General features: G+C 56.2%; 1 protein-coding gene across 3 annotated transcripts in view; it reads left to right on the top strand.

Moving 5' to 3' along the window:
- Positions 1-13,155, top strand: part of TRAPPC12 (trafficking protein particle complex subunit 12) — a 62,745-nt gene that overhangs the window by 37,883 nt on the left and 11,707 nt on the right. For all 3 annotated transcript variants that reach the window (XM_004274917.4, XM_049696456.1, XM_049696457.1), the window contains 3 exons: positions 2,444-2,556; positions 8,521-8,593; positions 10,644-10,717. In XM_004274917.4, coding sequence (XP_004274965.1) covers positions 2,444-2,556; positions 8,521-8,593; positions 10,644-10,717 — 260 coding nt within the window. The remainder of the gene's footprint in view (positions 1-2,443; positions 2,557-8,520; positions 8,594-10,643; positions 10,718-13,155) is intronic.

Here is a 13,155-nt window from a genome sequence, read left to right as displayed (position 1 = left end):
TTAATGTTCATGTGATCAGTAGTGATGACCCCTTTTTCATTTCTGATATTAGTAATTCATGTCTTCTCTCTTCTTTCTTGGTTAGCCTGGCTAGAGTTTTATAAATTTTATTGATTTTTGTCAAAGAACTAGATTTGGATTTTGATGATTTTCTCTCTTGATTTCCTGTTTCCAATGTCATTGCTTTCTGCTCTAACTTTTCTTTCTTTTCTTCTGCTTTTATATTGCTTGTTTTTATCTCGTATCCTACAGTAGAAGCTTAGATGATTAATTTTAGGTCTTTTAAATATATGCATTTAACACTGTAAAATTCCCTCTTAGCACTGCTTTTGCTGCATCCCAGAATTTTGATAAATAGTATTTTCATTTTCATTTAGTTTGAAATACTTTAATATGTTCTTTTAAATGCAAAAACTTCCCCAGGTCCATGGGCAGTTTCCAGGGCAAAGAGCAAGTAACTCCCGACCACCTTGTCATATATTCAGCTCATTTATAAATTGGGCTTGGGAACTTCACAGACGTTTTGTTTCTGCATTTATCTTATAAAGCTTAAAGTGTTCTAGAGATTCTCTCCCTGCAGGTAAATTCTAAACCACGTAGGAACGACTATTGCCTGTTCTCTGTTTGATGTATAGGGATGACAGACACAACTTATGTGTGACTTACCATGTTAGCGCGATCCCATTTTAGTGATGCCAACGGTCAAGAAATGGTTCTTTCTAGGAAGCTGAAATGACTGATGCCAGGATGTCAACTCAGTCATCCGTCTTCTTCAGACGTGGCAATTATTTAGTGTCATCCAAAAAAAATTCAAACATTTAAATTGAATAATTGTCATCTTTCTTTTCTCTAGGCTCACAATCACAATAGAAACTATTTTCCATAGTATTCCTTAGTTTTGTTTGTCCTTTTGACCTTCTTCTTCCTATCCTTACTGAAGACCATAGAGCATCATACAGTTTTTCAAGATAAGAAGCACAAACATGAAGCCACCTCAGTGTGGCACATGGTAGGCCCTCGCTGATGGTTGCTGGATGGACGATGGACGGACTGAGGCACAGAGAGGCTGAGCAGCTTGCAGCTGTCACACAGCTTGCTTCTAACCATCTTTAAAGTGTAGTCCAGGGACTTCCCTGGTGGCGCAGTGGTTAAGAATCCACCTGCCAATGCAGGGGACACGGGTTCGATCCCTGGTCCGGGAAGATCCCACATGCCGCGGAGCAACTAAGCCCCTGCGCCACAACTACTGAGCCTGTGCTCTAGAGCCCACGAGCCACAAATACTGAAGCCCGCGTGCCCTAGAGCTCACACGCCGCAACTTCTGAGCCCTGTGTGCTGCACCTACTGAAGCCCGCATGCCTAGAGCCCGTGCTCCGCAACAAGAAGCCACCACGATGAGAAGCCTACACATCGCAACGAAGAGTAGCCCCTACTCACCACAACTAGAGAAAGTGCACGCGCAGCAACGAGGAGCCAACGCAGCCAAAAAATAAAATAATGATAAAGTGTAGTCCAGATCTAAGTATTGAGAGGCCCCTTCTGAATCTGTGAGGTTGCCCTGTGCTGGCTTTGTCACATCCTTTAAGTCGTTCATAGTCAGCACAGGCTGTTTGATTATTTGACGGCATTTATATACTTACATACTTACTAAATTACGATATATACTGATACAGATACACATCCAAGTCATGTCAGAGGGGAACGCGACACTAACAGAAAGATTCCCTCACCCTGAGAGAACACAGCCACATTCAGACACTGTGCAAAAGCTCATTTCAACTGCAGTCCTTTTCGGATCACTGCGCTCATGCCCCCAGCACGCTGATGGAGGTGGCACTGCCCAGAACTCCCTCCCTCCGGGGCAGCCCTGGGCAGTGGAGTCTTCAAGGCCAGCTGCCATGCCTTCCTTCCGCTGGGACAGCTCTGAGGGAGAACTTTCACTCCAGAGCCCCCCCCCCCAACACACACACACGTCCCGGAGTCAGGCTGACGCTCCGTCCTCAGGACCTGGGCCCGAGGCGCACCCTCTCTCATTTCCCTCCCCGGTAACCCGACCTATGCAACCTTCTACAGGAGCTCGACATCCCAAAGGAGTACAGAGAATCCATGAGTGTTCTGTTTTTTTTACTGGAGCAGGCGGGGGTCTCTACCATTCTACTCATTTTGTGATAATTTCTACACGATTGTGGCGTAACTCTGGAAAAGCAGTGACAGCCAGCTTTCTCCTTTGGTCACTGTCTAGAACATACAGCTGTACAGAGAAAACCAAGACACGTTTTATAATTGGCATCATCGCATACTTTACCAAGATATAAGGGATTCCGTCATCCCTTCTGCTAGAACATCTGCAGATTCCCTGATGCATGGGTGCTCACTCTGAGAGGGTGCTTAGTTGTGCTCAGTTACGGCAAACAGACTCACTCTGCTTTGACTTTGGTTCTAGGCTCCATGGTCCCCTTTTCGATGCGGATCCTACACGCGGAGCTTCAGCAGTACCTGGGGAACCCCCAGGAGTCGCTGGACCGGCTGCACAGGGTGAAGGCCGTCTGCAGCAAGGTAACCGTCGCACCAAGTTGGGCCGCTGACGCCCCCCCTCTTGATGGAGGGCTCACCCAGACTTTCCCGCCCTCACGAGAAGCACATCACGCCACCCTGTACCCTTCCCACCACTCTGCTTCCCCCTCCTGAAAGGCAGGCTGACCCGGTTCCTTGTGACCATGCAATTCACTGTTCTTGCTGAATTATTCTGGGGGGGCGGTGGGTGGTTTTCGGCAAAGCTTGAAGCCTGAAATCTTTCTTCGCGGTATTATTAGTAAATGAAAAGCAGGAGCGTCCCCTCTTGTGTAGAAATCACGCACGTGAACACGTGCCCGGCTGCCCGACCACTCACACACCCTGCAAAAGGCTACGCGCACCTGCTTCATGTCAAACGGAGCATCAGAGCAGTATTTAAAGAGATAATGGTTTAAAATGTTCCAGAATCAAAGCAAATTATAGTGTATCATGACAAGTGTCACTCGTAATACTGACTCCAAAGGCAGAGAAGGTTCCGAAGTGCTTCCCGAGTTATTCTGGGTTGTAAAGTAACAATTACGTGGAAGGCATCAAGTTGTATCAACAGAAGATGAGATTTACTGCTCTGAGTGATGGGAAGGAGAGATGTGGGGTTCAGAGTCTCCCCATCTCCAGGCAGCGGGCAGCCGCGCCCCCGAGAGCCTCCGTCTTCAGCCTGGAAGTGAGCCTGCCTTTCCTACCCTCCTGGCAGCCTTGCTGTGTAGCTTAGCTGCAGCGTCGTCTGTGGAAGGGCTTCCAAAGCTGTAATAGCAAGCAGTTAGGAGCGGCAGCATGTGACAGGTTTTTAAACGAGGTTATTTGTACTTGTCGAGTTCCTGCTTCAGTCCCCAGCTGCTCTATGGTGGACGTTCCTGGAGCTCCTGGGGGGTCCTCTGTGTTCCCGGCAGGGAAGTGGCAGGGCTTCCGCCCTCGCAGAGTGGACGCCACAGCAGGCCACCTGACACTCTTAAGCTTTGCATCGGTTTCTGGCTTTTATAGCTTAAAAGATAAAAAGAAAAACTTTGCTCTCTTATAATTTGGTCCGTTGATGGGGGAAATTGTGTCATCACTATTTTTTAGAGTCTAACACTCCTTTCCTTGACTCTTAAAACATGGTTAAAATAGTTATTTCCAGAAATAGGAAAACAAAACTTGTAATTGGTACTGAATCAGTGATGTTCTAAATCACACACAGATGATTGTTTTTATTGCTTTTCACTCATCTCCGTGTCACACAGGGGACGTGCATATGAATTCTAAGGCTTTAACCCTAAGGCTGTCTCCCAAGGCCTGCCCGGCGGGCTCCACGCTCTCCATGCGTCTCTGGGCGCCCGCCTGCCACGCCTGCTGCCACGTGGTGCTGCCCTTGACGCCACGGGTTTGGAGGTCGGACACGGGGGTGGCGGTGATGGCGGCGGTGGCCACGGGGCTGTGCTCAGTGCTTCCGCCTACACGATGGGTGCTGTGCTCCGTGCTTTATGCTGAAGCTCCGTAAGCACTCACGATGGCTGTACAAGGCGGCGCCATGCCTGATGTACAGACAAGGAGACGGAGCCTCCGAGGGTTAAGTACAGCTGAGGTCTGGCCGCGAGGGGCCTAAACGAGAGCAGGTCGCCGGCTGTGACCCTGCCGCCGCCCAGGAGCCGCAGCCCTTTTCCCCGCACGTGCAGCGTGTGCCCGGAAGCCTTGGAACGCGGCTTCGGCCTCGTGCGTCACCCTCCGGTGCCAGAGAGCGCCAGCCGCGCTTCCTCTGCCAAGAGCTGCTCTCAGTGGGTCAGGGGGCGCCGGGCTCCTCGCTGGGGGCGGGGGCGAGTCCAGCAAGGAAGGAGGTGAGTCAGCCTGTGAAACAGTCTCTCCCAGGGTGATGCTCGCACCCGGCCCCCCGCCTCGGCTTCCCCTCCCCAGCCTGCTCGCCGGGCCTGGCCTCCTTCCTGCCCGCCCCAGACCCAGGGGCCCCCGGCTCAGCCAGCGCCCACCGGGCCTCCCAGACGCAACTGCCTGCTGGGGTGCAGCTGCGGCGTCGAGCAGGGCCCACCCGGGCCGCCCTGGAGTCGTCACGGGGGCTGGGGCGGACAGGAGGCCGCGCCTGGGCTACCCTCTGGAGCCGCCGACCGGCCAGCGCCTTGACGGCGATCGAGGGCTTCACTCCGCACAGGCAGCGAAACCAGGGCGTCATTTCCGGAAGGAAAGCAGCGGCGTGGTCCACACCCCCGAAGCGCTCTGTGCCCGTCGGTTTCGTTGCGCGTGTGGCGTCTCTCGTTGCTCTGGAGGTCAGGGGTGGGCGTGGAAGCCGCGCCTGGGAAGGGGGTAAAGAAGAGAGCACGAAGGTTTCCGTCCTTAGTGAGAAAGCCGGCCGAGGCCCCGCTCGGTGCTTGGGAAGCGCACACGCTTGTCGCGGGTGCAGGTGTGTGTGCAGATGTGCTCGGAGCCCGCTCTTGGTCTCTGCCTCTCTAGCACATGTCAGATCCCAGAACAGAGACTCGGGAATGTCGACCACACCCCTCAGCAGCCCAGCCCCGTGTGAAATCTGATGTGCCAGAGGTGACCCACCGTGTGCCGTAAGGTCACCCGAGTTGGCAGGCGGTTCCGCCCGACACCTGCATGATAGCCCAGCAACAGGCAGCCCTCGGTGGAACAGAGAGGTCTGGAATCTCCATCCTGGCGTTGTTTACCTTGGCATCGAAGGTTCTCACTCTCTGACCTGCATGGAAAGAGAGAGCATTGCTTCAAGGTGTGATGCCCTGCCGGGGGGTGTCCACAGGCCGCGGCTGGAGGGGCTTTGGAGTCAGGCAGACGGGTGTTTCCAGGTGTGGCCCTGACTCTTCCTGGTGGGGTGACCAGCCTGTGGAAGCCTGGGGAGGAGTGGTGTCACCAGCCACCTCCAGGCTGCTGTGTGGGTTAGATGACCAGCGACCTGGCACAGTGCGTGGTCCATGGGAGTGTTTAATATTCCTGCAGTGGCTTGGAGCAACTCCGAGAAGCCTCTTTTCACTTTGAAAAGTCTTTTTTCCAGAAGGTCCCTTAGGAGACTGGTAGGGCTGAGAAGGTCCCAGAACTTTCCAGAGAAATCTAAGCCCCTCTAGGGAGACCTGCTCTCACCTCAGTCTGAACACCGCAGGTCATTAGTGAGTCCTTGGGTCCTTGAGTTAGGGCCGGCCCCCAGGGGTCCAGAGATTGGATGCTTTGTGCATAAACGCGGTCGCTAGACCTTCCCCACCCACAGCCCGTGACAGGCTGACAAAGGACAGGACCAGGGCTCCTTCCCTGAGAGCTTTCCCACACACCGAGGTCCCCAGACCACCCATACTGGTGCTGCCTGGAGCCCATCAGAAGGGCCGGGTTTGGGCTGCGCCCTGCATAGGACTCAGAACCTGGAGTTTAAAATACCGGAGTCCAGGGTCATGCGTATGCACAGGGCCCACGAACCCAAAAATGCTTGTACGTGATCTTCCAAACCCAGGGTAACTGCAGAGGAGTCAGGGCGTGGGTTTGGTCCCTTTAAATATGAGTAGGTGACACATTGCCTGTTTGAGATCAAGTGGTCCTTTATTTATCTATCTATCTATCTATCTATTTATTTATGGCTGCATTGGGTCTTCGTTGCTGCGCGCGGGCGTTCACCAGTTGCAGCGAGCGGGGGCTACTCTTCGTTGCGGGGCGTGGGCTTCTCGTTGCGGTGGCCTCTCTTATTGTGGAGCACGGGCTGTAGGTACACAGGCTTCAGTAGTTGCGGCACTTGGGCTCAGTAGCTGCGGCTCGTGGGCTCTAGAGCGCAGGCTCAGTAGTTGTGGCGCACGGGCTTAGTTGCTCTGCAGCATGTGGGATCTTCCTGGACCAGGGCTCGAACCCATGTCCCCTGCATTGGCAGGTGGATTCTTATCCACTGCGCCACCAGGGAAGCCCTGAGATCAAGTGGTCTTGGTTACATATGGAGTCAGGCAGCTGGGATATTCGTGCGAGGCGTATAGTTTTCTCCTTGGACAAAACAACCGAGCCCGGGCCTTCTGAGTCCTTTGTCCTCCCTCCGCTGCTGTCCAGAGTGTTGACGGCATCTGCATTGTTGGAGTGACACTGCCCGTCGCAGAACCAATCCAGGACAGCCCAGGACCCACAGGTGGGGCGGGGGTGTCGATGCAGCCTCTCAGCTCTGGTCACACCCACCTGCTGAAAGAACAGCGGGTCCAGAACCGTCTCCCAGGCCCACATTTCCTGCTGGCTGCTCCCTAGTCATGTCCAAGCAGCATCTTCACACACTCAAAACCACTGTCATTTCAGTATTGTAGTTACTTTCGGAAGTACGTGGCTTGCCCGGAGCCCAGCTGCTGCCGACCCGCCACCCCACGCTCGCGTTTCCGGAGCATCTTCCAGAATGGGTGCCATGGGCGCGGCCCGTCTTGGTCGTTCTGGGAAGCAGACCCAGAACTGCTCACGGGCGTCCGACCTGCACCTGGACAGGAGGGACAGGAGGGGCATGCGGCCACGTTTGCCATCCGAGTAGCTCAGGCTTTGGGTGGGAGCGTTTCTACACTTTACGGAAACGACCTTCGGTAGATCAGCGTGCTGTTACTGTGACTGTGTGAAGTCATACGGGTGGGAACTCTCTCCCCCAGACACTGTTCTCCTGCTATTCAGCTCAGGCTGGAGGTAACTGTGGCCCCCCAGGTGGGTTGCCCAGATGTGTGGAGATGCCCTGCAGGGGGCCAGGACCACTCCCCGACCCCGCCCTCCTGGAGTCTGTGCTTCCGATGATTCTCTCATGCTCTTTTGTTGTGGTTGGTTTTGCTGTCAGGCCTGCCCCTCCCCCCACGTCCCATCCGTCAGCCCGTGAGTCGGGGCCAGGCCTCGGGCCCTCTGCACTGTGCGTGGCCCCCGGGGCTGGGAAGAGCCAGGCCTCCCGCGTTTCTTCTTCAGAACCTCTTAGTCCTTCTCTTTGTTCCTGTCCCTCCTCAATGGTACCTTTGAGACCTTCTTTCCTGGTCAGTGTCTGTTTTTATGATTATTTATCAGAAGACCGATTGGCTGAAAAGTGTCATTTGACCTCGTTTGGACCAACTAGCTCATCTCTGAGGTTACAGTTTTGAAGCCTGGGTGTGTCCTGAGTGGTCACGGTAGGACAGGCCTTCGTGTTCACAGCGAACTGTCGTCCACCTTTCGTGAAGCGCTGACCCTTGGCGGCAGAGGAGGCCCAGCTGGCCCGTCTCTGTGTGGATGGGACAGTGAAAGCCCGGAGCAGCTGCTTTGCTGGTCGTGAGCTTCGCCTCTTGAGGGTGGGCCGTTTGGGGCAGTGCTGCCTTGCAGGGTGGCCCACTACACAAGGGGGTGTTTCCCCAAAGCACGTGGCCTGAAGTCGGCCGTCAAGGAAGCATGAGACCCCCGTTTTCACTTAGCACGTCTTTCTTTTCCTTCCCTGCAAACAGCCTTTACTATTAACACGTTTTTTCTCCTCACCCTGCCCTCCAAAAGAACATAGGCTCTGCTCAGATCACCGTGGTAGCAACTTCTTTCCTTTCAGGGAAACCAAATCACAGAGGCAGCAACTCAAGGTTATTAGCCGAACAGTAAAAACTATGTAAAGTGACAGATGCTCAGAATTTATTTGATACATTTAAAAAGGCTGCACATCTCAGGTGCCCTCGAGGAGCGAGACTGATGCTTTCACAGAAGTTAGTAATCGTCCTCTTGTGTAACATTCCTGATGCTTTCCTGACAGACAGAATATCTGCCCCTCGTCTGGGGTCTCTGATGCTTTACGAGCGTCATAAACCCAAACCCCCCACCAGTCAGAGAGCAGCTCCCTGTTTGCCGTCATCTCCGTGCCTTGTGAGCAGCGAAGCTTAAAACGTGTCCCTGCGAAACGCTCCTTGGCAAATGGGTTTCCATACAGAGAAATCTGCTTCTCCTGGAGTATATTGTGACAACGTCTAGAAGCAAATTCATTTCTGTTGTTCTTCCTTCCATTTCCCGCAGATCCTGACGAACTTGGAGCAGGGCCTGGCCGAGGATGGCGGCATGAACAGCATGGCCCCGGAGAACAGACAAGGTCAGTGCCGGACTCGCCTTCCTTAGACAGTCAGCCGGCATCGTCAGAGGGCTCGGCCCCAGAGGTTTCTCTGTCTCATTCTTTTCCTTCTCACTCCGTAATGCACTCATCCTCTCATGCATTCATCTCCTCGGTCCTTTCTTGGACCAAGCCAGGCACCGTGGTTGGTGCTGGCATAAGGCACGAACCCCGCTCTCGGGGAGCCCCGTCAGGCCGAGACCCGCCTACAGCAAATAACCCCAGAAATCGACGTGAGCGTCCACAGCAAGGTGGGTGCCTGGCCCGCCCACCCGTGGGGAGCCTGAGGCCTGGGCGGAGCTGGAGAGGAAAGGAAGACGGGGCCCTGCGTGTGGAGCCTCGGGGGCCAGGCCGTGGAAATGGGTTGTTTTGTGAGTGCTGGGCGGGCAGGGGCCGAACTGCGTTTTGAAAAGATTATCCTGGCTGAGATTTCTTGAGAACGTTAGAGAGAAGAACTTCTAATCATGCTTCAAAACCCAGCTCAGATGGGACCTCCCTAAGAGGCTGGCACCTCTGCACGTGAGCCTGTGGGCTTATGTGGTCTCCAGGGGCTCGGTGGTCCCCCGCTCTGCGCCTGACTTGGAGCGGCTGTCGGTGACCACGGGCGAGCACGGATGATGTGGGCAAGGGGTGGGCTTCCTCTGAAGCCACGCTGTGAGGAGATGGATGTGCCAGAAGCAGGAGAGGTGGCCTGAGAGGAGAACCCCCTGGGGCAGAGACCTGTGCCCATGCCTCGGGCACGGCGGGGCCCCGGGCGCCGTGCACCCCAGACGCGCTCGTGACTATGGGAAAGGGGGAAGCATCCCAGGCAGGAGATGTCCATCCTCGAGGACCAACAGCTCTGGCTGCTTTTGTGCTTTAAACACAGATCCCTTTCTTTGAGAAATCCCAGGAGACCAGGTCTGTAGGTGCGATATTCGTGCGTCCTTCTCAGTGATTTAAGTGCCGGTAGATAACAGGGGTCTGACGTGGGCATCTCCGTGCCCTGGGACATCCCGCCCTCAGCATCTTTCCCACTCTGGCCATGTCATCCCACGGGGGGTCCGTGTTTTGGCGGCAGAGAGCAGGTAGTTGTTGGAGCTCAGGAAGCAGTGCCCGGAAACCTGACAACTCACAGCAGATCAACAGATTTATAGGCAAAGAGGGGAAGAAAGCACTAGGAAGTCCTCAAAGATAGTCAAATTCAGTTCACTGAGAATCCACATTTTACATTGGTTAAGGAAAGATATTCAGAATTTTTCTTTTCACAAAAATGATGTCATAAGGGGAATGTAAGCAGCTAATGTATATTTAATTGCTGAAAGGCAAAGTGAGTTACGTTCTTAATTCTGACAATTAAGTTTTGTGTCCTTTTCTCAAGCACTCCAGGAATAAGCGTCATTTCTAGTAGACTGTTATCCCAAAATTGACCCTTGGTCCCGGCAGCGGGAGGAAGGTCAGCTTAAGGCAAGCTCGCCCAGTGGTCACCATTCACATGTGTCTGGGACGTGCTTCTCCCTGGGCCTGAGCTGGATGGCAGATTCAACATCTGACCAAGCACCGGCCTCTCCAGCCTCCCCGCCCCACATCCGCTCCACTCCCCCTGCCCTCAGAGCCTGCTGAGGCAGATGGGTTAGGAATTGTTGCTTCCACTTAAAAGGTCACAACACCTAGGCCTTGGGCAGGCAGGCCGCTGTTACCAGGGCGCAGCTGCTGACACCGGGGTGTGACCGTCCACCAGCCCTGCATCCGGGAGGCCTTCAGCCCATCCAGGTCACACCAGAAGTGGCCCCGCTGCAGGGCGAGGGCTGTCGTCTTGGCCGGCTTTTCCCATCTTATGGACGTGCCGACCTGGGGACATGGCCCTGGTCGGCTCATGGGATCTGTCCTCCCCGAGGCTGAGCAGGTCGCCAAGGGCACAGCCCAAGGTGCGGGCTGAGCAGCACAGGGAGCGGTGGCCTAGCCGGGTGACGGGGGCGGGGCGTCCATCTGTCTGGGTCGGGCCGGCGGCAGGACCCGCTCCCCATGCACTCACCGTACTCCGCTCTTGCAGCCTCCGTGCAGCTGTGGCGGTCCCGCCTGGGACGGGTGACGTGCTCCATGGCCAATTGTCTGCTGCTCATGAAGGTATGATGTTCTCACGGCGTGGGGGGGGGGGGAACCGCTGGGACCTCGAGGTGGTGTGCATGCGGGGGCGGTTATCGAGCAGAGAGGCCAGTGAGACACTCGGGATAAACGTGCTTTAATTTCTACTGAAAGAAATGTCAATAGAGTGTAGAATTTACACTGCCAAGTTTAATTGTTCAAACAGGGGTCGAGATGATTTAATTGAAATCCTCCTCATGCTCTCAATTCTCTCTCCCTCCTGTTTTTCTCTGGATTCAGTCCCAGAGTTGGCCTCTGTTCCCCCCATTAGAGGAGGTGGTTTCCCTCGTCCTGGTCCTGACCTGACTTGCGCTCAATGGCCATGGCATCTGGGGACAGGCTTCCCCGGGAGACCTGCTCCTTAGCCCCGCCCCCCCCCCCCACACTGCCAGCCCCCGGGGAGGCGGCTGGGGGACGAGGAGGCTGAACCGAGGGCGTGCTCCTTTGTTCCTCCATCCGTGCCTCCCTGGCAGGGCCCAGCGGCAGGGGCTGGAGGCTGCTGCCTGAATCAGTGAGCCGCAGACACCCAGAGCAGCTCCGTTAACATCTTCTGGGCCATTAAGAGGCCAGATCGTGGCCCTCCCACAGGCCAGCCCAGGGTCACTCCTGAGCTTGGTTTTAGCAGAGCAGAGCAGGCAAATGGCCGAGGGGAGAAGCGGGCTCCGGGAGCTGGTGTCTAACCCTGACAGGGCAGCCCCGCGAGGGGACCGCGTCCCGGGCCAGCTGTGGGTCCCGTGCAGAAGGCCACGCTGGGTGTGCACTCGGCTCCTGCTCCAGGGCCCTGCCTTCCGTGCGTCGCTGTGACCCTGGGGTGCAGACTGCCTCGCGTGCCCCTCCCACCCCCAAGCCCCGGGGACCTCCCCTGAAACGAAGGCCCAGAAGGGATGCACTTGCAGCCCCCCTTGGACAGCGCCTTGGGGTTAAGACGCTCTGGTTTTCACAGCTCCTCCCTTCCTGCCACCGTGACCCCTGACACGGCGCCCCGTCCCTCCCGCGGGTGGAGGGAGCCGCCCAGGGCCACTGCCGCCTTCCTTCCGCGGAGCTCGCCGGCTCACGCGCAGAAACAAAGGACAGTAAAGTCACGGGCCGATCGGTGTCTCCTTGGTCACGGGCTGGGACACCTCAGGAGGGTCTCCTGTTCCACTGGTGGCTTCCTGTGTGCATTTTTAAGGCACATTAATAGAAAACTGTGGGATAAGAACGCCCTTTGTCTACTGCTGCAGTGATGATACCACCAGGCGCCAGACTAAGTCTTGTACCTACGTTGTCGGGACTCAGTACAGAACAGATCACTGTGCTTCAAAAATACTTTTACCACAAGTGCAGTTTAATTTGAGATTTTAGATTATGCTTTCATTTCCACGAGTTAAAAAAAGGAATGAAAAATTTTGCGGCTGAGGTGCCAGCACGCGTGCGCATCCTGTCGCCACCTAGTGAGCGAGCCCGGAATTACAGCAGCGTCGGCCTCACCGGCGCGTCCCGTCCCTTCCGTTCGCGTATGGGCGACGCTGGGTTACTTCAGCAGCCGCTTCTTGTTCTGAATAACATTTCTGCTACGGCGACGTGAACGCTGATTCACCTTTTTAACGATGAGCAGTCTGTCCACACGCTTCAGCCCGAACGTGTGCCTGAAACACTGTCGCAGCCTGGGCACCCCAGCCCATCTGGGAGACTCAGGGCGCCGCGCCGCCTGCCTCCGTGCCCCGCCAGACGGTGCAGCTGCTGAAAGAAGAGGGGGAAGACGGAGCTAGAGCAGTCGGTCCCTGCGAGCGGCCGCGCCCGCCTGACCGCGGCCTGGACGGCGCTCGCCCTCAAGAGCGCCCTTCAGCCGGGGCCGCATTTCCTCGTTTCCTTCGGTAAATAAACGATTTCGTTAAATGGTCGTTCGCTGACAAGCTCTGGGCCGCGCTCCGCTCTGGTTTACTGGAGGCCGGGCTCCTTAGAACCGCCAGGGCCCGGGCCCGAGGCTGCAGCCACCCGGGGCTGCCGCCCGGGCCCGGCGCCTCGTCTGAAAGCCTCCGCACGGGGTCCCCACGGCTGTGTCCGCCCAGCCGTGCTCTCCCAGGAGCGCCGCTCCGGCGGGACAGCGGCCGCATGCCTCTCCGTAGCAGGCCGGAGCGCCGAGACGTGGAGGTGTCAGGCGGCGACGCCGGCCACAGAGCCACCCGGAGACGCGGGCCGGGATCGGGGCGTGTGCACTGGCCTGACCCGGTGACACTTGGGCGCCGCCGGACACGAACGGCGAGGTGGCCTTTCGTTCGCCCTAAACGTGAAGTGAGGCGTGGACGTTCAGCACAGTGGGTGATTCTCAGATGCTCCGAGGTGCCCCCGTCTCCCCGCAGAAGGCCAGGGCTCAGTAGCGCCGGACCCCAAGCCGGGCCTCAGCGTCCCTCGGGCCCCAGGCACCGGGGGTCACTGCC

This window comes from Orcinus orca, chromosome 13 (assembly GCF_937001465.1).
Source record: "Orcinus orca chromosome 13, mOrcOrc1.1, whole genome shotgun sequence".
Classification (NCBI taxonomy): Eukaryota; Metazoa; Chordata; class Mammalia; order Artiodactyla; family Delphinidae; genus Orcinus; species Orcinus orca.
This window is presented reverse-complemented; position numbering and strand designations above follow the sequence as displayed.